The sequence below is a fragment of the Malania oleifera genome, chromosome 7, assembly GCF_029873635.1.
Source record: "Malania oleifera isolate guangnan ecotype guangnan chromosome 7, ASM2987363v1, whole genome shotgun sequence".
Lineage (NCBI taxonomy): Eukaryota > Viridiplantae > Streptophyta > Magnoliopsida > Santalales > Ximeniaceae > Malania > Malania oleifera.
In genome coordinates, this window is record NC_080423.1 from 100,996,699 (window position 1) to 101,021,026 (window position 24,328).

A 24,328-nucleotide genomic window follows, 5' to 3' on the forward strand; every position below is an offset into this window, starting at 1 on the left:
CTGACATCCTATGTTGCCCAAGAGGGGGTCAATTTGTATGTGGAAGTCTTGGTTCTCTTGTCTTCCGGTTGATACTCGTATTAAAGAAGTAGGTGTTCAAATGGCCTCTCGATGTGCTTGTTGTTCAAATGCCAAGATTAAATCTCTAGACCATGTGTTTTGCCATGGATCTTTTTCTCAGGAGGTATGGAAACAAGCAGCAGTGGCGTTGGGTGTTAGTTGTATGGCAACGAGTACTTGGAAAGGTAGAGTTAATGTCTGGTTTAATTGTGCAAGATGGGTCTCACAGTTAGACATTTTGGTAAGTCTCATACCTAGTCTCATTATTTGGAGACTCTGGACTCGTCGATGTAGAGTCAGAATGGAATCAATTCATGATTCGATGAGAACTATGTGACTTGATATTAAATATTGGTTGAGATCCATTTCAGACAAGTTAAATAAATGTGCACCTGCTTCTTGCATGGATATTGCAGTCCTTCGTGCTTTGGATATTCAAGTGAAAAATGTGAGGGTTCGTCTTCCTCGTGTAGTCAGATGGTATAAACCTGTGATAGGTTATGTTAAGTTGAATATGGATGGGAGCTGTAGAGGTAACCCATGTAATTGTGGTGGTGGAGGCATAATAAGAGATGAAAAAGGTTTAGTTAAAGCAGCTTTTTCCTCATTATTGGGTTATGGAACAAATAACATGACTGAATTAAGGGCGATTATTTTAGGGATTAATTTATGTAAAGATTTCGGATTTGATCAAGTAAAGATTGCATATGACTCTGCTTTGTTGGTTCAGTGGATAAATTCTGGGAAGTGCTCGATTTGAAAATTATGGGGTTTGTGGGAAGAGCTTATGCTAGCATTAAGAGACACACAATTTATGGTGGATCATATTTACAAGGAGGCGAATAAAAGTGCAGAATTCTTTGTCAAACAGGGTGAATCTGGTATTTCTCGATCATATAGTTGTTAGGATGGTCTTCCATAGCAAGTCAGGGGAATGATTCGATTGGATTTGTTGGGATTTCCTTCTTTGCACTCGTAATGTTTTGTATTTATCTTTTGGAGTTTTGTTTGTTTTCTACTTTATAGTTGTTTAGTTTTTTAGTTTTTGATTGGTTGCTGGTCATTGGTTTATTGGTTTTGATTATATTGGTTAAGGTTGTTTTAGGGTCTTGGTATTTGTTTTTAATGTCCCAAAGTCTCAAGATTGGAACCACGGTATTCCTCCGCCATAAGTGAGGAGTTTTCTAATAAAGTTTAGGAGGTGCCGCTCTCTTTTTTTTTTCTTTTTTTTTTAAAAAAAAATGTATAAGCAACATGATCTATCATATTCAATTATGTGTGATTGAGAATCAATTAAAAAAAAAAAATGCATAAGCAACATGATCTATCATATTCAATTATGTGTGATTGAGAATCAATATTTTTTAGTAAATTTTTTGGAGGAAACATTTAATGTAGGTTCAATTGTGAAATTTAGTTTTATGCTTCATTTCTAACTTTTCAAAGAGTTCCAAAAATATCACCATTAAAAAAAAAAAAAATTCAAGATCTGTGTACAAATTAGGTTCGAAAACTCCAAAAAAAATTACTAATTATTTTTCAACTTTTCGATATTTACAGGGAAATTGGAAAAAAAAAAAGAAGAGATAGATGTTTTATAATTCTTTAGATTGTCAAAAACACCATTTCTATCTTTTAATAACTTTACTAGCTAGCTAGCTTAATGGCAGCCATAAGCTCTAAGCCCAAGCCTCTTCCCAGCAAGGTCATATATCACATCAACTGTCTTTTGTTGATAACTTCCAATTATACTGTGATAGTTAGCATCAGCATTTCCAATAAAGGCAAGGCACACTTGTGTTATGTTCTCCGCTACTAGGATTCCTGAAGAGTCAACTCCTAGTTCAACATTGCCGCTGAAGAATAGGCTGATCTTGGGTATCATCACATGCTTATAATTACTGAAGTCATAGCACGTATCTAATACATCCCAAGCCTGAGCCATTGGATAGCCTTTCATGCGTTGCTGGAAAGCTAATCGAAGTTGGGCATAGGCCGACGAAGGCAAGCGAGTGATGATAGTTCCAGAATCTATAATAGTACCTGCTGTTGAAAATGTTGATGAGTTGATGGGTAGCTTCTCTCCGCCAACACTTATCGCGAGTAACTCTAGGAAATAATGGTCGGAGTATTGTGGCCCTTCTACAAATGGAGTAAATTTTATAGAATGAGAAAGAATGTTTGTGCTTCCAAAGGTCAAGTGTCCTAAGAGAGAGGGTAACGAGGGAAGACAGTACGAGAAAACATTCTTGTATTTTTGGGCAGTTTGTGCCATGATAGATGTATCTCCTGGACCAAGTCCAAATATCCCAGCTGTTCCACCAAAATTTCCCTCATTGTCTTGGCCACACCCAAATATGAAATCCTCTACCACGTTTGATTGTGTCAAACTTAGCTTGTCTTTGGCGATAAATCCTTGTGTGAATGATTGATCAGCATATCGAGCCGTGTAAATACACGTGTTGTTAATAGTGCAAAAATTGGGTGGGTTACCTGTGAGTTGAGTACACATTGTCGAACTGCACATGATGTTGGAATACGATGATGACTTGGAAGGATCAAAAATTGATTCGCTCTGATTATAGCAGGTCCAAAAACATGGCTTGCATTGAGTCCAAGTGAGGTCACTACCAGTGTCTAGTATGAGAGTGAGATTTTTCACTGGTGTTCCAAGACCTATAGTTGCAACGTATTGATATGTGTCCATTAATATTAATCCAGACTTGACAGGAAGGGTGGCTCTTGAGTGAATTGAGTCAACTCGATATTGGTCTTGGATGAGTTTTTGTGCAAGAGTCCTTGTAGGAGTATTTACTTGACCTTTACTTGGTTGAAAGCATGGTCCATCTTTGTGGACAACTTTAAGAGATGCTACTGTTTCAAGCCCTGAAATTAATAGAGAAGTCAACTAATTAATCATCAATCAACTAGAAAAACTTTTAAATTTTGAGATACATTTACATGCATTAATTATTCTTTGCATGTTACGTTGGTATTATATTTAACTAAAATTTTGATTTAGTTTGTATTTAGTATAAAATGAATATATATTCCTGCAATTTTTATCATGTAAGGAAACTACTTATTGCAAAAAGGAAAAAACAAAAATGGAGAACCTTCATACTTTACATTGGCCATACATTTGCTTTATTTATTATACATCAATAATTGTCACAACATCTTGTAGGACCACCTACTAAAATAGGGGTTGAATCTCTAAATCGTTTCAACGGAGTGACGAACTCAAAATCAAAGAGAATAATACATAGAATGAGAAATAGGACAAATACATAGTCCAATAGAGTTGCCACAAATCTATTTTTACTCTAAGTGATGTCAAAACGACTATTTAATATATTACTAGTCCATTAGTCTTTACACTATACCTAGGTTCAAGGAAATCAATAGTCAGTGATTTATGTTATCAGGTAGGATTAGAGAGTACAATTATGTGAAAAGAAGGCACTAGCATGCCTACACACTCATCTAATATGATTAGCTTGAGATTACCTTTGAAACCAACCAAGATTTAGATTCTTCCATTTTATTCAATTATTAAATCTTTAAATATTAGACAACCCTACGAAAGATAAAACAACATGCGAAGACACAAACTCCTAATGATCCCTTATGAAACTAATTGTTTATTGTGTTTTTTTTTTTCCGTTTTAAATGTCTTATTTACTTGACCGTTAAATATTGGAAGACTTTGCGTAAGACGAGAATCCCCCTCAGTTCCACATTCTCAAAGGTATGCAAAGATATAACCCCTAAGACTAGAGAAAAGTTCATCATGGATGTTGGTTTATTCATATCAAGACAACACACTAACATATGCAAAGATTTAAAAAAAAAAAAAAAAAAACATGTAAGCAAACATGTTAAGTTAACAAATATGCAAATATAACTACAAATAACCATACAAAACACACATGCCAATATGCATACAATCATATATGCAAACATACATACAAGAGATATACGAAATATGCACTTAGAAATCAAAAAGTCTAATAAAATCACCCTTGATCGAACTCAAAGTGATTTTGTTAGACTGTCTGCCACTCAGGAGATGACTGAGGATTATATAACCCCATTTTATTAAGTTAATCCTTATAGCAGTGTGTGCACATGTATACACATGCACAAAACATAAAAAATCATGCATTTAAACATTAAAAAACACATTAGAACATGTAAGACAAATCCACCAAAGGTCAAAATCTACTAGAAAATGATAATACATATATATATAGACAAGGAAGGTCCTAGAAAATTTCCTTTATTTTCTCTATTTTTTGGTAATATTCTATAATTTTTATGATTTTTAAAGGATTTTCATATATTTTTATATTTTTGTTATTTTTAAATTACTATTTTTTTTATTTTCTTGAATTTCAAAAGCCTCAAAATTCCTTTAAAATTTTCTATTATTTTATACATTTTTAATATTATTTTGTGATTTTTATTGAATTTTATGTTTTTAAATTTTAAAAACATAATTTGGAAACAAAGATAATAACAAAATAAAAAAAAAATCAAATGGATCAATCAAAGTTAAATCGAGTTTATGTGATCAAATCAGGTCAATTCAAGTCAAATGGAGTCAACTCAATCAATTTGAATCAAGTTACCGCAAATGGAGCCAATCATAAGATAAAAAAAAAAAAAAACAGGAAAATAGTAATAAAAATGGACGATTTTTTTTCAAACAAAAACCCTAATTTTATTGGTAGCCCTCACTTATAGCAAAAGAATACGGTGGTTATAAGCAGGACACGTGAAATTTACAATTAAACTATCAAAACCATCACTCGCATCAAAACCAATACTAAAAAACCAGTATCATTATCCAACTAAAACAATATAAACATGCATATATGTAATCAAAACCAAAAAAAACAAACATAAATAAATTGTCTGCAAAATGATGTCAATTATCTGCAAATATAAATCAAGGGGAAAATAGGGAAAACCAAAAGATGACAAGTAAAGATGAAGGCTTAGAATACTTATCTTATCCATAAAAATGAGACATCTCATTTTACTCGGTACCACATCAACTACAAAATATCTCCTCGTGTTGTATCCCTCGCCTTGATAAAAATGGGCGAATAACACAATGAAATGTGGCATATGCCATGTGTCACTAAACGAAACATTCCCTTTTTTTTCTCCTTCAAGTTTTGTATGCATGCATGAGAGGATGGCATCGAGTTGCCATGGTTGCTGCTACTATTACTCGATTGCCTTCATCACAGTCGCTGCCATTTCTAGCCACCATATCGACTACCACCATCAGGCCAGATCTTCACCTTAATAAACACCCACCTCAAGCTGCCATCACAATTGCTGCTCCCACCTAGTTGACTCCCTCACCACCAATGCTATTTCTAGCAATCACACTAGTCGTCACCGCTGCCTCACTGAAACTCCAGCTTCTGGTTTTTCTAACAGCCCACTCTCTCTCTCTCTCTCTCTCTCTCTCTCTCTCTCTCTCTCTCTCTCTCTCTCTCTCTCTCTCTCCTCATTCTCCCTCTATTCCTTTTTTGTCTCTCTCCGTTCTTCTTTTTTTCTACTCTACTTTTTTTCTTCCTTTTTTTTCTTCTGCAGAGATTCAAAAATTTTAATTTGTGAGAAAAGAAGAAAGGAAGAAAATTGGAGAGGGCAAACAATAGGGACTCGTTGGTGAGCATAGGAGATCTCGAGAGCCAAGGAAAATCTCATATTTTCGGGGTTCGTCGATGAACCCATTGATCTCGTCAACGAACGATCTTCATTGACTCGTTGACAAAGCTTATATTCTTGTCGACGAGTACACGTGGCCAACTGTCTATATAAAGGAAAAAATCATATTTTCAATAAGAAAATTTCCTCTTCCTCACTTTCTCTCTCTAGGTTACGGCCAGTCAACCTTCTCTCTTCGATTTCGACTCCGTTGTAGCTCGATTCAATGATCAGGAACCACCACGAGGATCTAGGGGTGATTCTCTACAACTTAATCGAAACAGATTGTTGATTTGGGATTCCTAGGCACCACCCCAAAACCAGGGTAAGTATGATATTTTAAGATTTAATTGATTATTTGGAGTATGTGGGCCTAGGGAATGTATTAATTGATAAATATTCTGGAGTTGAGTTGATTGAACTGAGGATAATGCGATTTCAAGGTTTGAAGTTTTGAATGTCGTGGGCATGGATTTAGGGTTTTTATCAGACCTCTCAGTAAGCATGTAAGGGGAATAAATTATAACGGCTATTTTGGGAAATGAACTAGTTGATTTAAAGTATGTGAAAATGAAATATGATATTTTGTCGATTATTATTATGATATGAATATCAGATAAAAATTGTGTGGCATAAGTAATATGATATGACTGATTTATATCGGGCAATGTAATTGAAATTGGGATATGTGTTTTGTACTGAGAAATGAGACTATGATATATATATTGAATTGTTTTATACAGAAATGAAATTATGGCAAACCCAATTATGTTTTATATACCTATTTGTGATACCTATTTGTGATGATATGAGATTTTTATATGAAAACGGTGAAAAGTGGAATATAGAATTGTTTTATTGAGAAATGATGAATTGAGATATATACATATATGAAATGGAATGTAAATAGAAATGATGAGAATCATATAGAAATGATGAAAATAATACTGATATGCTAAGATATACAGATGAAATGAAATGTGGATATATAAATATGAAAATGAGAACCCTCATGGACCATAGTTGTATAGAAAGCACGGTACCGTTGCTAATAAGGTGATAGTGCAACCACATATTTGGTGCAGAGTGTGGCAAGACAGTTGAATGGGCCTGTAAAGGGTTGTGTTGCCCCACTAGGGTCCAGACCAGGGTTGGATGAGTCATTCGTACTACAGACACATTCCCCCTTTTATTTAACCGGATAGGCCAACCGCGGTTAGGTCCAGCCTTCAGGCTCCACAACCCAGTCATGGAGGGAAGCAGATGATGCGATTGGAATATCCTCACGATGGTTACTTATTACAAACACAATAATGAACAACCATGAGTTACAGACACGTAGTGGATTTTATATTAGCGGAAACTCATGAGCTAGGTTGTGAAAATGAGAAATGAGTAGCCATGGGTTTCAGACACATTGTCAATTATACTGGAGGAAACCCATGAGCTAGAATATGAATATGAATATGAGAAATGAAAAAGTATGAATTTAAAGATGAGATAAGAAAGTATATGAATATGATTTGAGAAAGATGAGATATGGAAATAAGTGAATATGATTTAAGAAACGAAAGTATGTGTGTATAATTATGAGAAATGATAGCTTATGAATATGAGTATGAGAAATGATATTAAGGCTTATGAAACTATGTTTTATATTTATATGATTATGAGTACATATCTGTATGTTTTTCTCAAATGATATAATCCATTAAATGATAGTATTATGATATAACTAAACTCATATAACCACACACTATGAATAATTTATTCCATCTTACTAAGAGGTGTGTCACCCATAAATTTAAACTTTTTAGGAAATAAGGACTGACGAGTAGACAGAGCTCCGAGATAGAGGGGAGTTGGTACAGTGGTAGTCAGGGTAAGTGTTTTGGGCTAGGGATGTATGATTCCCTAGAGTATGTTATGTATTTTGGGAGATGTGTATGGATGTATAGAACTTTGGGTATTTGTATTATGGATGGTATGTAAATGTTGACTTCCACTCTTAGGTATATTTGTATGCAATAAACCGATTACCTGATGCCCCACTTAAGGTCGGGTTATCTTGGTTTTTGGTATTAGAGTTTTTGATATAATAGGTGATAATGATTATTATTGTTTATTATTAAAAAAAATGGTAGAAAAATCAAGGCGTCACAGTCTGGTATCAGAGCTTAGGTTGTTAGGTTTTTCAGACTTTAATAAACAGCGGAATACAATACTAGAGTATAGGAATGGATTTTGATGAGAGCAGGAGATGGGTAGACTAGGTTATAAGTCAGTCATTTTGGAGGGTAAAATAGAAATTTAGGGTTCTATCTTTTGGTATGGAGAAAGGAGTTCCGTGGTTGTTTTTGTGATTTTCCTAGGATGATGACTTCAGGAAAACTAAAGTAGACTATCGTCGATTCTAGTTTCTAAGTGGCAAGACTGAATCTTAAATTAGGGTTGAGGATGTTAAGATGAATGGTTATAGAAGAATATTTTATGGGTCCTAATTTGTTGAGCATATTAGTGGTGTTATGATGATATAATTTTAAGACCGTTTTGTACCATTTTCAGGATGGATCTTGGAAGTAACAGTGCATATACTAGAGGTGATGATGCAGGGCTTTCCAGTATGGGCAGTGGAGACCCCGATGCATTGTTACGTAACGTCACCCAGGAGGTGATGGTAGAGATGGCCAAGGGTTCAGGGGAGCGAAGCTACACAGTTAAGTAGTTTACGTGCATGATACCCCCATCGTTCTCTAAGGGGGCTGACCCATTCGTGGCTGAGAACTGGGTTCAAGATATAGAGGAAATATTGGTAGTTCTCCTTTGTATCGAGGAGCATAAAGTATCCTTTGCTACATTCAAGTTGATTGGAGAAGCAAAATGTTGGTGGAGATCAGCGAAACTGTTAGAGGAGCAGATACCTGAGCCTGTAGAGATGGCGTGGAGTCGCTTCAGGGAGATCTTTTTCGAGTGGTACTTTCCCGCTACCATTAGAAGTGCAAAGGTAGCAGAGTTCTTGAACTTGACTTAGGGACACATGAAGGTACAACAATATGTCGCCATATTCATTGAGTTGTCCCGTTTTGCTCCATACTTAGTATCAAATAAGGAGAAAAAGGCAAAGAAATTTGAGCAGGGCCTGAGACAGTGTTTGTATGAGCAAGTAGTGGGTTTGCAAGTTCAGACCTTCTCAGAGCTAGTAAATAAGGCTACAGTGATTGAGAGTAGCCTATAGAGTAACGCAACGACATAGAGTCATAGGAAGAGGCCTGCGCCTCCCGATTTTCAAGTAGGTTCTAGCCAGGGACCTTGGAGAAGGCAGGATAGCAGAGGAGGTCAGAGACATGGGATAGGAGATCGAGTGGTACAGGGCAGACCGATGCCCCCTCTCTGTCCCAGATGCTATAGGAGACACCAGGAGAGTGTCGGTTCAAAGAGATGATATGTTACTGATATTATCAGCCTGGCCACAGGGAGAGAGATTGCTGAGCACCGCACGTTATTATGCCTACTCTTAGACCATACCGAGGAGGTCACCGGGCACCCTATGGCAGTCAGCAGAGGAACACCATCCTAGCACGGGTCTACACTCTGACACTAGGAGATTCGGAGGCGACAAGAGATGTCGTAATAGGTATTGTTTTAATTCTATCACATAAAGCTACTATCTTGTTTTATTCAGAGGCGACTCACTCTTTTATCGTTCGAGAGTTTATTAAATTTTGTAGGATAGAAACTCAGCCGCTAGACATTAGTGTGTCAGTTTCTACGTCGACCAGGATTGTAGTGTTATATAAGAAAGTACTCAAGAATTGTCCAGTGTGTATTCAGGGCAGGACTTTACCAACTAACTTGGTAGTTTTATATGTGCATGGGTTTGAGGTGATTCTGAGGATGGATCGGCTAGCTACTAACTACGCCAGTATTGATTGTTATCAGATAGAGGTAGTGTTCAGAACTTTAGGAAGACAGGAGTACAGATTTGTGGGGTCATATGTGTGTACCCCACCACAGATGTTATCGGATATACAGGCAAGAATATTTTTACTGGAGGGTTGTTAGGGATATTTGGCCTGCATAAAGGAAGTATCAGAAGGGGAATTGAGATTAGAGGATATCCCAATAGTGAGGGATTTTCCTGTCGTGTTTCTGGAGGATTTTATGTGATTACCTTCTGATTGTGAGGTAGAGTTTACAATTGACCTAGATTTGGGAACAGTGTCATACAGAATGGCACAGGAAGAACTAAAAGAGTTGAAGGAATAATTGCAGGAACTGTTTGATAAGGGGTTTATCAGGCCTGGCGTGTCACCCTGGGGAGCGCCGGTATTATTTGTGAAAAAGAAGGATGGGTTGATAAGAATGTTCATTGACTATAGAAAATTAATAAAGTGACTATCAAGAATAAATACCCGCTTCCCCATATCGATAACTTGTTTGATCAATTACAGGGGGCACTGTTTTTCTCAAATATAGATCTACGATATGGGTATCATTAGGTAAAGGTTAAGGCGAAAGATGTTCCGAAGACAGTGCTCAGAATTTGGTATGACCATTATGAATTCTTGGTTATTCCGTTTGGATTAACAAATGCCCCTGTAGTCTTTATAGATCTGATGAATAGGATCTTCCACTAGTACTTGGACCAGTTTTTGGTGGTATTTATTGATGACATACTGGTGCGTTCAAAGAGCTCTAAAGAGCACGAGGAACATCTGAGGATAGTGCTTCAGGTGCTGAGAGAAAGAAAGTTGTTAGCAAAATTCAAGAAGTGTGAGTTCTAGCTGGAGCAAGTTACCTTCCTTGGACATGTGGTATCCAGAGGTGGTATTTTACTGGGTTCGAGCAACATTGAGGCGGTAGTAAACTGGGCATGACCAAAAAATGTGCAAGAGATCAAGGGCTTCTTGGGATTGACTAGATACTACCGTAGATTTTTTGAGGGTTTCTCTAAATTGTAAGATCCTTTGACATGATTGACCGAGAAAGGTGTAAAATTTGAGCAGATCGACTTCTAGCTCCATCCAACTTGCGTCGTCCATGCTTTCCGGATTCTTTCCGTAGACCCTTTATAATCCCTTCCTGCACTAGCAAGTCCTTCACTCTCCTCTACCATAGCCTGAAGTTCCCCCTTCCATCAAACTTTCCAACCTCAAACCTTGCAGAAGAAATCCTAGCCATTGAGAACTAATAGCTCCGATACCAATTCTTGTTCACCACACCAACAATCACCCGGGTCTGATACCAATTGTTGTTTGCAACAATCAACCTTTAGAAACCAATTGTCAATGTTGAGTTTGCGTAACGAAAGATCTCACACAAACTCTCACAAACTATCAATGGAACAAGCAATCAAACACTCGATGATGAACTATACAATGCTAGCAATCACTCAACAATGAGAATCAATGAAAGCAACAATCAAAATAAAAAATATATATGTGGTTCGGCAATTTGCCTACGTCCACGGGAGCAGCAGTTGTTTTCACTATGAACAATGAAGCTTACATGCCTTAATTAAGCTTACACCAAACTATATCAATCTAGGTTACATAATAACCATTATATAAAAATCTAATGCGTGCAGAAGACCTATAGTTGATCTAAAACACTTCTGTAGCAATCCCCCAAAGAAGTGTTGAAGATTAAACTTGAAGACCGGCAGCCCACCTCCATTGAAGACCGGCAGCCCACCGTTGTGGACATTGGAGATTTGCAGGCAACCTACTCCACCTACCAGCCCACCTCTATTGAAGATTTGCACTCACCATTGTTGATTATTTGATTTCTATAATTACTATAAATAGCTGAGTTGTGTGTGAGTAAATGTGAGCAATGTGGTGTGTGAGAGAGATTAGCCAGTGAGCCGTGAGAGAGATTTTATTCCTCTGTAATTTATTTTCAGATTGAAATTACTGATTTGGCAATTTATCCTCACTGAGTTTCAGCCACAACCAGTGGCTGAGTGCTCATGGTTGGAGAGGAGCACTCAGCCACTGGTTGTGGCTGAAACTCAGTGAGGATAAATTGCCAAATCAGTAATTTCAATCTGAAAATAAATTACAGAGGAATAAAATCTCTCTCACGGCTCACTGGCTAATCTCTCTCACACACCACATTTTGCTCACATTTACTCACACACAACTCAGCTATTTATAGTAATTATAGAAATCAAATAATCAACAATGGTGGGTGCAAATCTTCAATAGAGGTGGGCTGGTAGGTGGAGTAGGTTGCCTGCAAATCTCCAATGTCCACAACGGTGGGCTGCCGGTCTTCAATGGAGGTGGGCTGCCGGTCTTCAAGTTTAATCTTCAACATCCCCCCTTAAACTTGACTCTCCTAATTTTGTCATTCCGAGCATTGTCTTCAGTCTTGCAAAAATATCATGTCTGAGTGGTTTTGTGAAAATGTCAGCAATCTGATCATACGTTCTGCAAGATATCAATTCCACTTCTTTATTTTTGACATGCTCCCTGATAAAATGATACCGAGTATCAATATGTTTACTTCTTTCATGGTAAACTGGATTTTTCGCAAGTGCAATCGCTGATCGGTTGTCGATGTAAACTTCTGTGGGGTTACCTTCAAGAAATCCCAGATACTTCAGTACATTCCTAATCCATATACCATGACAAACAGCTGAGCTAGCAGCAACATACTCAGCTTCACATGATGATAGCGTTACGATGGGTTGCTTCTTCGAAGACCATGTAAACGATGTATCTCCCATAAAAAATGTGAATCCCGTCGTACTTTTTCTTTCATCAAGATCTCTTCCCCAATCGCTATCTGAATAGCCGATAAGTTTGCAATCATCTCTTGATGAATAAAACATACCATCGGTGATGGTACCTTTGACATATCGGAGTATCCTTTTCGCTGCATTCAGGTGGGACTGGTCAGGAGTCTCCATGTACCTGCTGACAAGTCCAACTCCATAGAGTATATCTGGTCTGGTGCACGTCAAATACCTTAAGCTTCCAACCAGACTCTTAAAATATGTGGGGTCAACATCTCCTTGCTCATTCTTTCTCAACTCCAATCCTGTTTCAACTGGAGTTGTCACTGGGTTGCATTTGTCCATCCCAAACTTCTTCAATACTTCTTTTGCATAGTGGCTCTGGGAGATGAAAATTCCTTTCTCGCTTTGCACGACTTCTATGCCAAGAAAATGAGCCATCTGGCCAATATCTGTCATTTCGAATTCTTTGACCATGCTCCTTTTGAAAGCGGCAAACATCTCTGGATTGTTGCCGGTGAAGATCAGATCATCAACATATAGGCAGGCTATGAGCATGCTTCCATCTGTCTCCATCTTTATATATAGCGCATGCTCGTAGGGACACTTCTCAAATCCATTCTTCTGGAAGTAGTCATCAATCCTCATGTTCCACGCACGAGGTGCTTGCTTCAAGCCATAGAGTGCTTTCTTCAACTTGTACACTCTATCTTCTTTGCCCTTCTTTACATATCCAGGTGGTTGATCGATATAAATCTCTTCTTCCAGAAAACCGTTCAGAAAAGCTGATTTCACGTCTAGCTGGTAAATCTTCCATCTATTTTGTGCTGAAAGTGAAATAAGTAATCTGATGGTTTCAAGTCTAGCAACCGGGGCAAAGATTTCTCCATAATCAATCCCTTCTTTTTGCTTGTAGCCTTTGGCGACAAGTCTTGCTTTATATCTTTGAACTTCTCCTTGAGCATTCTTTTTGGTCTTGTAGACCCATTTCACACCAATGGTTTTGCGGCCCTTCGGGAGATTTGTCAACTCCCAAGTTTTGTTCTTCTCGATGGATTGAATCTCCTCATCCATCGCTTTTCTCCATTTGTCTTCTTCGTTAGCTTCCTCAAAGCTAACCGGGTCGCTGGTTAACAATAGACAGTAAAGAGTAACATACTCTTCAATTGGTTCTGTAGTTTCATATAGGTCGGCTAGATTTCGAGCTCCTCTAGGTCTCATGTCTGAGATTTCACGCTCAATTGGTGATGGAGCTTCATTCCTCTGTGGTGAACCATGTGGAGGTGTCTGCAGCTCAGGAATTTGTGGCTCGATAGCCACTTCTCTTGTCTGTGTAGGTTCTTCTCCTTCAAGTGTCAATTCCGCATCTTTGGAACATTCAAACCTGGTCCCATTTCCAGGATTCATTTTCTTCAAAGATGACATCCCGACTGTGAAAGACTTTCTTGTTGATGGGATTGTAGAGTCGATATCCCATGGTGCTATCGCCATATCCTACAAGGATACACTTCTCTCCTTTATCATCCAGCTTTGTCCTTCTTGCTTCTGGGATCTTGGCGTAGGCTATGGAGCCAAACACCCTAAGATGACTCACACTGGGCTTGTGAGTACTCCAGGCTTCATATGGTGTCTTTGTATCAAGACTCTTCGTCGGACACCTATTTAGCAGATAGATTGCACATAACACTGCTTCTGCCCAAAAACTCTTGGGCACATTTTTATCCTTTAACATGCTTCTAGCCATGTTAAGGATTGTGCGATTCTTCCTTTCGGCTACACCATTCAACTGGGGAGTGTATGATGGTGTGAACTGTTTCTGAATTCCTTGTTGTCTAAGGAATTCCAGGAAAGCTTCGTCTTTGTACTCTCCTCCTTGGTCTGACCGGAGTGACTTGATGCGGAAGCCACTCTGTTTCTCCACAAGAGTTTTGAACTCTTTGAACTTATCGAATACCTCTGACTTCCTTTTCAAGAAGTAGACCCAGGTCTTCCTGCTGTAGTCGTCGATAAAGGTGAGGAAGTATCGATTCTGTCCATTTGAAAATGGTCTTAGTGGACCACACACATCTGTGTGTATTAGTTGGAGCGGCATAGTTGATCTCCAGTCGGTTTGCTTTCCAAAGCTGTTTCTATGTTGCTTACTCAAAATACAGCTTTCACATATCACATTTGGATGATGAATATTGGGTAAGCCCTTCACCATCTTCTTGCTTCCCAATTGTTTCAAACTTTCAAAGTTTAGATGCCCATACCTTAGATGCCATAGCCAATCTTTGTCTTTGATGATAGCGCTCAAACACCTTGGCGTATCATGTTGAATGGCAAGCGGAAACATTCGATTCTTTGCCATTTGAACTCGAGTAACAAGCTTTCCTCGAGCATCTATTATCACCATCTGCTTATCACTGAGGCTAATTCGATAGCCTCTCTCCACGAGCTGTCCGAGACTAAGTATATTAGTCTTCATGGCTGGCACATAGTAGACGTTGGAGATGTAAGCATGATCTCCGGACTTTTGTTTGATCAAAACATCTCCTCTCCCTTGGACTGAGATTTTTGAATCATCTCCGAAAGAGATCTCCCCTTGAACTTTCTCATCAAGTTCAAAAAATAGGTTCTTTCTGCCAGTCATATGATTGCTGGCTCCAGAATCAAGGTACCAAACACTCTGGTCCTGAGGAGTTGCATTGTGTGCCATCAGCATCAATGACTCTCCATTTGCATGATCTGTTTCGGCAAGGTTGGCCTCCTCGCTAACCTTTTCTTGTTGTCGTCCCCAACACTCATTACTATAGTGCCCATACTTATGACAATTATAGCATTGAATGTTTCTTTTATCTTCATTCAAACGATTTTTGTATCCTCCCCTTCTTCCTTGTCCTCTGCCTTGTGGGACATAGCTCTGTTGATTTCGTCCTCCTCTAGTGGGACCTCTTCTGCCTCTGCCACCTTCTCTGGGGTTAAAATTCCCAGAATTTCTTCCACGAGATCCTCGGTCTCGTCCTCTTCCTTGTTGTGACGTCCCCCCTTTGTCGTATTTATCTGTAGTGAGGGACAACTTCGTTTGGAGAGCTTGCTCCAGTGCTTTATCATCACTTCTTCTATTGACTTTTTGCTCATGGGCTTGGAGTGAGCCCACAAGTTCTTCTACAGACATTGTTTCCAAGTCTTTTGTTTCTTCCAGGGTCACAGCTATATAATCATATTTTGGATCTAAAGATCGCAAAATTTTTTCACAAATTCTCTCGTCATTGAGAATTTCTCCATTTCTTCTTAATTGATTTGATACTACCATTACTCGTGTATAGTAGTCTGAAATGGATTCAGTAGACTTCATTTTGAGAGACTCGAACTCACCTCGCAATGTCTGAAGACGAATCTTTTTTACTTTATCTGCACCTTTGTGTGTTCGATGGAGAGAGTCCCAGACTTCTTTAGATGTCTTCGCGGAGGCAATGATTTCGAACGTGGCCTCATCAAGGCCTTGGTAGATTATGGATTTTGCCTTGCAATCTTTCTTTCGATCGGCTCGCAAGGTCGTTCTTTGAGCTTCGGGCATAGCTGCTTCGGCTTCTTTTGATGGGCTTTCTCTGTACCCATCTTCAACGATATCCATGACATCCTGAGAACCTAGAAGGGCTCTCATTTGAATCGACCAGTTGTCATAATTCTCTCGAGTCAATTTTGGAATGACCGATTGGATAGTACCGTTAGCCATCGAATTTAATATATAAAAAACAGAGAAATGGGGGCTGATTTTGGTAAATCTAATGGCACCAATAAATTCAGAAGATTGAAAAACCTTAGGAATCGGTTTTGGTTTGCAAAGAACCGGTCTAAAAATCACCGAACCGGCTATAGGAAAATTCTGGTGAATTTTTGAACTAACCGGTTTAACTTAACGGCCACTTAAACGGCGTTAACCCCTCCGTTAGGCCACGTGGCGCTTTCTGGGCGCGCCGCGTGTCGGCGCTTAGGAGCGGGTCGGAGGCGGGTCGGACCTCGTTCACGGATCCGGGTTGCGGGTTTGGAACGCGGGTCGCTGACCGGGTCGCGGGTCGTAGATCCGGGTCGCGGGTCGCTTTGCGGGTAGGATCTCGCCAATCGGGCGAGGAAGACGCGTGCAGGCGCGTGTCGCGGTCGCCGGAGTCTTGCCGGCGCGTGGGAAGAACGGTGCTTACGTGGGAGGCTCGTGGGGGCGCGTGGGAGATCTCCCTGTGTCCGTTTGAGACGTGATTTTCACCGTTAGAATCGTCTCGAGTCGAATTGCACAATGGCAGGCTCAATTTGATATTTGGAGCAACTTCAAAACTGAGAAGAAACTTGAATTTCTTCTCTGTTCACCTCTGTTTGGTGAATTCCGGCGTACCTGGACGCTCTGATACCACTGATGGTTGGAGAGGAGCACTCAGCCACTGGTTGTGGCTGAAACTCAGTGAGGATAAATTGCCAAATCAGTAATTTCAATCTGAAAATAAATTACAGAGGAATAAAATCTCTCTCACGGCTCACTGGCTAATCTCTCTCACACACCACATTTTGCTCACATTTACTCACACACAACTCAGCTATTTATAGTAATTATAGAAATCAAATAATCAACAATGGTGGGTGCAAATCTTCAATAGAGGTGGGCTGGTAGGTGGAGTAGGTTGCCTGCAAATCTCCAATGTCCACAACGGTGGGCTGCCGGTCTTCAATGGAGGTGGGCTGCCGGTCTTCAAGTTTAATCTTCAACATCCCCCCTTAAACTTGACTCTCCTATGAGTGGTTTTGTGAAAATGTCAGCAATCTGATCATACGTTCTGCAAGATATCAATTCCACTTCTTTATTTTTGACATGCTCCCTGATAAAATGATACCGAGTATCAATATGTTTACTTCTTTCATGGTAAACTGGATTTTTCGCAAGACTGAAGACAATGCTCGGAATGACAAAATTAGGAGAGTCAAGTTTAAGGGGGGATGTTGAAGATTAAACTTGAAGACCGGCAGCCCACCTCCATTGAAGACCGGCAGCCCACCGTTGTGGACATTGGAGATTTGCAGGCAACCTACTCCACCTACCAGCCCACCTCTATTGAAGATTTGCACTCACCATTGTTGATTATTTGATTTCTATAATTACTATAAATAGCTGAGTTGTGTGTGAGTAAATGTGAGCAATGTGGTGTGTGAGAGAGATTAGCCAGTGAGCCGTGAGAGAGATTTTATTCCTCTGTAATTTATTTTCAGATTGAAATTACTGATTTGGCAATTTATCCTCACTGAGTTTCAGCCACAACCAGTGGCTGAGTGCTCCTCTCCACCCATCAAGAAGATCCCTCCGAATAGCCCAATCTACTAATCTCAGATTCGAAATTCGTGATGTCCCCAAGTGAAATCGTCAGCGGTTTAGTCCAAACCGTTGATGGTTTAAAGCCCAAAAAATTACCCTTGCAGCACTGCTTTAAATCGTTGACAGTTACCCCCAAACCATCGATGATTTGCCCTTCAAGGCTACATCCTGCATCTCTCTATTGACCCTCACTTCATGGTGCTTTCTCCTAGTACATAAGTTCCACTCAAAATATGAGCCACATCCCTAATAGAGAAATTGAAGTTCAGTTGAGGCTTAACTTTGAAATTGAGGTCTAATTGGACTCTAATTTGAGAAATTAAAGGTCAATATATCGAGCCTTATTTCGAAGTTTGAGGTTTACTTGAGCTCCAATTTGAACAATAAAGTGAAATTGGGCCTTAATTTGAGGCAATTGGGTTAGATTGGATGAAAGTGAAGTGCGTTTGGGCTTATAGAATGAGTGATTGAGGTTTTTGTGGTTGAGTTTAATTATTGTGTGAATTTGTTAAGTTTTTGTGCTTATGATGTTTTCATGACTAAATTTTGATCCATTCGTTTGTGTTTTGAAAGTGAAGGCACCATGAGATGGGAATTTGAAGAAGGTTTTTCCTTGTTTTTTGGTATTGGTTTTGATTTCTATTTAAAAAAAAAAATTTGTTGTGAAAGTGAAATGATGGTAAGTTTTGTAGTTTATATTTAGAAGGTAAAGATGTAATGCATGCTCAAAGCGAAGGAAACCCCTATAATTTTTTTGTTGTGAGAAGGGTGGACAAGAGGGATGAGAGACATGAGCACAAGAGGGAAATCCACCTAATGAGATAATCTACAAAATTTACCCAATGCAACACTTGAAAGATCGATGAGGTGGAAGGATGCGAGCAGAGAATCTAGGGAGATGAAAAAAGAGGGGCGACATAATGCCCCCTATCAAATAGTAGGGAAAACCTAAGATGGCAAAGAGCCTTATTTTTGCATTTTGAAAGAAAGTGCTTCAAAATTTGTAAAAATTAAGATACATATTTTTAGTGAATATAATTTGAGCTATTTATTATGATATTCACACAACTATTTCATGAATTGGTAAGTTTAGAACAAATTAATTATGCAAAAACATGAATGATTAATTAAAGTAAAAGAATTCATCTTTTTATTTTGTTAAAATTACATAATTAAGCCGCCAGCATCCCAAGCTACAATCATAATAAAGTAAGAATACAATGGCAATGAGTTAGAAAAAAAAAAATTCCCCTTCACCTTGATCTAATGTTTTTTTCTTTTTTTTTTTCTTTTTTTGGAAAGGTAAGAGAAATTTTATTGAAGTGCCTTGATCTAATGTTTTATGAGACATAATGCAATACTTATCGAGTTCTAAAATCTTGAATAATTCTCCATATTACTTGGAGAAATATAAAACATACCGACCTTTTCATGTGGCCATTTTACTAGTACTTAAATATTCGTTATGTAACGAATGGTCCTACTTTTCATTTTTTTTTTTTTACTGAATTTAATACATAAAATTTTATTTTCAGTAAAAGGAGTAGGAATAATTATTATATTGAGAGTTGGACAGCAAGTGAATATCCACATAAAGAGATAATCTCCTATATAATTTCTTAACTTAGGAGGATAACATCAAGTTCTCTTAATATAGGATATTTATAAAACCAAAGCTTGAAGGGCCTTTTTTTTTTTCAATTGTATTAGAGAAAGCTTACAAAAGAATACTGTCGACATATTGGGCCTGAATCGTCTATTTTAAGTTAACAAGTTTGGTGACCATTTTAAAAATAAGACAAATAATCCTTTGATTTTCTAACTCTCTCTCTCTCTCTCTCTCTCTCTCTCTCTCTTGAAAAAGGAATCACTACTTTATTTTTATTTCTAAAAAATAAAATAAAGAAAAATATTTTTTAGAGTTTGCGTTCAGGATTACATTTGTGAATCAACATAAGATAATCAGTTAATTCACTAAAGTAAAAAATTAACAAGCTAGCACCATATTTACACTCATTCTAGGAATAATTATCACAATTAAAATATAAGTCTATATCCCTTAAAAAGAAATCCTTTTTTAAAATTCAATTTTTTTTTAAAAAAAAATTGCATAAAAAAATGAGAGAAGTTAGGGGTTGATTTATCACCCTCTAGGGACCGATTGACTGAGTCTTACTCTTGAGTAGGCCAGTCGGTTGTCCTATAATGTGCGGTCAACCACCTATGCTAGATTGCAAATCCTTTAAATTTTTTCAGAAAAAATATTACATTGATTCCCAAACCCTTGAAAATGCATCTTCATAGGGTCTTTGTAAAGGACAAAACCCTATGGAGACCTTGCTATTTTAATTATCTTCCTAATTTATTTGTTTTTATTCAACAACAACAACAATAACAAGTCTTAAGTTCCACTAAGTGGGGTCAACTATATAAATCATTTTCCGCCAATTCACTCGATCGAGAGTGTTCCTCTATTAGATTAAGGGCTATTAAATATTTCTTCACTACCTCATTCCAAATTATTTCAGGCTTAACTCTATCCCTCTTTATGTCAAAATTAAAAATTATTTCACTTATCCTTGCATGTGCTCTACTAAGCCTATGTTTCAAATGTCCAAACTATCTAAACCACCCCACTCTTATCTTGTTTTTGATTGGTGCTATGCCTAAATTATTGCACATATGTTCGTTTCTTATTTTATCTTTTAATGGTAAACTACTCATCCACCTTAATAATCACATTCCAACAACATTTACTTTTTGTACATGTTTCTTAGTTATTTAACTGTTGAACCATAAAGCATAGCAAGTCTTATAGTCATCTTGTTAAACTTTCCTTTTAATTTTGAGGGTATTTTATGATTGCACAACATATCTGGCACACTCTTCAATTTTGCCCAACTTATTTTAATTTTATGTATTACATTTTCTTCAATTTCCCCTTCCACTTGTATAATAGATTCAAGATATTTTAGTATCCCTAAAATTAAGGAAAAACTGATGAAAATGTAATACATAAAGTTAAAGTAGATTAGGTAAGATAGAAAAGTTCTTTAGACATGTTCTGTGATTATAGTATCCCTAAAATTAAGGGAAAAAATTTATACGACTAACATAAGACTAGCTAAACGACTAAAAAATATAGTGCAACTAAAAAAAATATTCAAAAAGTAAAACTAAAAGATAAATAAAAATATGACATTAAAGATAAATTAAGGGATCGATAAACATATTCATATTAAGTTAAGCATAATAGTGTAGATGGGAAGATGAGGGAGGGTGGATGAGATAGTTTGGGCACTTGCAATATAGGCCAATGATGAACCGATAAGACTAAGTTAGTATTGTATGTGCAAGTAGAAGTATAAAAGGTAGATTTAAAATAACTTGAAATGAGCTACTAAGACTTTAACAATTCTCAAATTATCGAAGGAAATTACTCAATCATGTAAATTGACAAAAAGGATTCATATAGACAATTCAACCTAGTGAAACTTACGACTTTATTATTATTATTGTTGTTGTTGTTGCTCCATTGGAAACCTACTAGGCTTAGGCTACATAACGTGAGTTAGCATCTCCCATCACACATCTCCTTTACCATCTTTTAAGGTTTGAAATTTAGAATTCTAAACTCTAACCATTGAGATGTTCCCTAAAAGACAAAATATTGAAAAATATTTTTTTCTAAAAAGAAGAAAAAGAAAAAGAATGTTGGAAAAGCAAAGAAGACCTAAGAGGGAGGGACTTCTAATCAAGCTAAACTATAAGTTTGTATTGAGTCCTATATGGATTATGATATCTACAAGTGGTGTGACTTTAATGTGTTAACTCTTATTTTGAGTATGAGTGAATTGAAAAGTGAATTGAGTGAGTTTATTGAGTTATAAGAAACGATTGTGAATCCTTTTCCTCATCCTAGTACAAAGATTATGGACATAAACCTTGTTGAAAGTAAATTCCTTGAATATATAAATATATTTTAACAATTAGGATAGGAATGAAAAGAGTAAAGAGGACTTGCAACTTATTTGGTTTGCAAATTTATTAGGATAAGATGGAATATAGTGAAAAATTTGAAAATATAAGTGAAGATTACGTCCTTATTATTTCATTTAATAAGTAATAAGAAAGAAATACATGTTTTCATGGTAAATTTTGAAATAATTATTTCATATTGTTATTTTCTTTATAGTATCAATATAATTTTTAATATAACTAATTGTAACTAACCTATTATAATTAATCTACTAATAGAAATAGACATTCTGCGAACCAAATGTAAGATTAGAGATTTATCAAAAGGCTACATACGATTTTTACATGTCATAACTAAAAAAAGATTCGCGCTAAAATCTAGGATTTTCATCCATAAGAGAGATACTAACCTGTGCCAAAGGATCGACATGCACATGTTTCAGGGAATATAAGAGAGGTCACCTTAACAACATAGAAATGAGGATGATAGAAGCTTCTGAAAGCTTTCCTTACTTCATGAGAATTGACATTTTTTGAAAGCAACCAAAAAAAGAAAAGAGAAGATGAAAGGACAAAGATAGGGAAATTGGAGGAAATGAGATTGGCCATTGAAGCAAAGGTTCCCAACCTCTTTACACCATCATCTTCTTGGCTAATTGGAAATTGAAGCAAAGGTTCCCAATCTCTTTAAGATAACTTTGGTGCAATGAATTCAAGTCTACTTTAATCTTTTGATCAATTTAGGAGACAAAATTTTGAAGTCAAAAAGTTTCATTCAATTAAAAGCATCGTTATAAACTAATTAATTCGCACATGCCACACCCATACGAGACAATGTGGTGATGACATTACTATAATAATACTTTCACGGGCGACACATGAAATGTGACATGTGCTTGTTTATTATTTTTAAACTCAAAAGTAGTTATCTCTTATAATAACTATTATGTAAATTTATTTAATTTTTTTACTAAATAGAATGCATACTTCAATTGAATTATTCTTGCACCCATGTAATATTATTTTTTTGGGTTTTTCTATTTAGCTTAATTTGTTGTTTTGCTTAGTTTGTTTGAGATGTGTGCTTTATTAAAATTTGAGTTGCCCCCTAATGAATATTTATTTTAGAAAATTTTATTTTCACATACCTTAATTAACTCATACTAGCAAAGAGGTAGCATGGAAAGATTTAAAAAATAAAATAAAATAAAATAAAATAAAAAGTTCAACTCTGAAGTTTAAATCATGTAATTGAGTATATACCATCAATAAAGATTCAATAAATTTTTCAAAATATAAAGATTCATATACAATTACAAATATTTTAAAATATATCCAAAATATTGACATGAATTAATAACTAATTAAATTAATATAAAATTGAATTAATATTTTTCTCAATCTTTAATAATAATTGAATTAATAATTTCCATAACCATTAATAATTGAATCAATTTTTTTAAATTTAAACTTGTAATTTAATCTTATAAATGCTATTAATAATGAATTAATAGTTTAATAGGGACTAAATTAATAGTTTCTATAGCCATTGTTAATAAATAAATTAATTTATGAGACAATACAATGATCAATATTCTGAAAACTAGTATAAATAAAATGATTAGTATTTTGAAACCTCCCCAATAAATTTATAATTTAATTTTTGCAGCCAATAATAATAATAACGAATTAATATTTTCATAACAATAAGTAATAATTGAATTAATAATTTTTATATCTATTAATAGTTAATGAATTAATTTATGAAATAATAATTTTAACAATTAGTATTTTTAAATCATGTTATAAATTAACTTATTAGTATTTAAATTCTCCTTACAATTTTATAACTTAATTTTTTTAACTACTAATATTCTTTGTAATCACTTAGTAATTAAGTTAATAAATTTGTAAAGACTAATAATAATTAATTTATGTAATAATAAATAATTTTGTTAACTATTAAAATATTTTAATTAATATAATCCATAAAAATTATTAATGCCCTTTCATAACTATTTTTAAGTATTCAATTGTAAAAACTACATTCATGTTTATAGTTAATATAATTACATTTTAATTTTAAACATAAAGTTTATAAATGTTGCACAGCATCTCTATTAGTAATCACAAATATAACAACTAAAAATACACATTAATTTTAATTATGGAGTCTTCATTTTCTCACCGACTCAAATTAAACAAAAAATCAAACATAATACAATATCAATTTCACTTCCTTTTTCTTTCTCTTTACATTATCTTAACTAACAAACACGGATACTGAATAAAGTTAAAAAAATAATCACAAACATATCAACTAAAAATGCATTCATATAAGTTTTTTAAAAGTATGCTTTTCGACGAATAATTTTCTTTACCAATGGTAATTTTTTTTTTTTACTAAAGTACTTTTTATTTTCATTCATATCATCCAGTCACATGCACCTACAATTTCTCTTTTTTGGTATTATCCAACATTC

The 24,328-nt window shown here is 36.1% G+C and overlaps 1 protein-coding gene across 1 annotated transcript in view; it reads right to left on the bottom strand.

The window, feature by feature from the left end:
• Positions 1-1,720: 1,720 nt before the first annotated feature.
• The window catches only part of LOC131160967 (aspartyl protease family protein At5g10770-like), a 52,687-nt gene continuing 30,079 nt past the window's right edge, over positions 1,721-24,328 (bottom strand). Inside the window, exons 3-6 of the mRNA XM_058116835.1 lie at positions 10,162-10,219; positions 7,357-7,390; positions 4,821-4,891; positions 1,721-2,946 (exon numbers count right to left, since the gene is read on the bottom strand). Of these exons, the coding sequence (XP_057972818.1) occupies positions 1,721-2,946; positions 4,821-4,891; positions 7,357-7,390; positions 10,162-10,219 (1,389 nt within the window). The remainder of the gene's footprint in view (positions 2,947-4,820; positions 4,892-7,356; positions 7,391-10,161; positions 10,220-24,328) is intronic.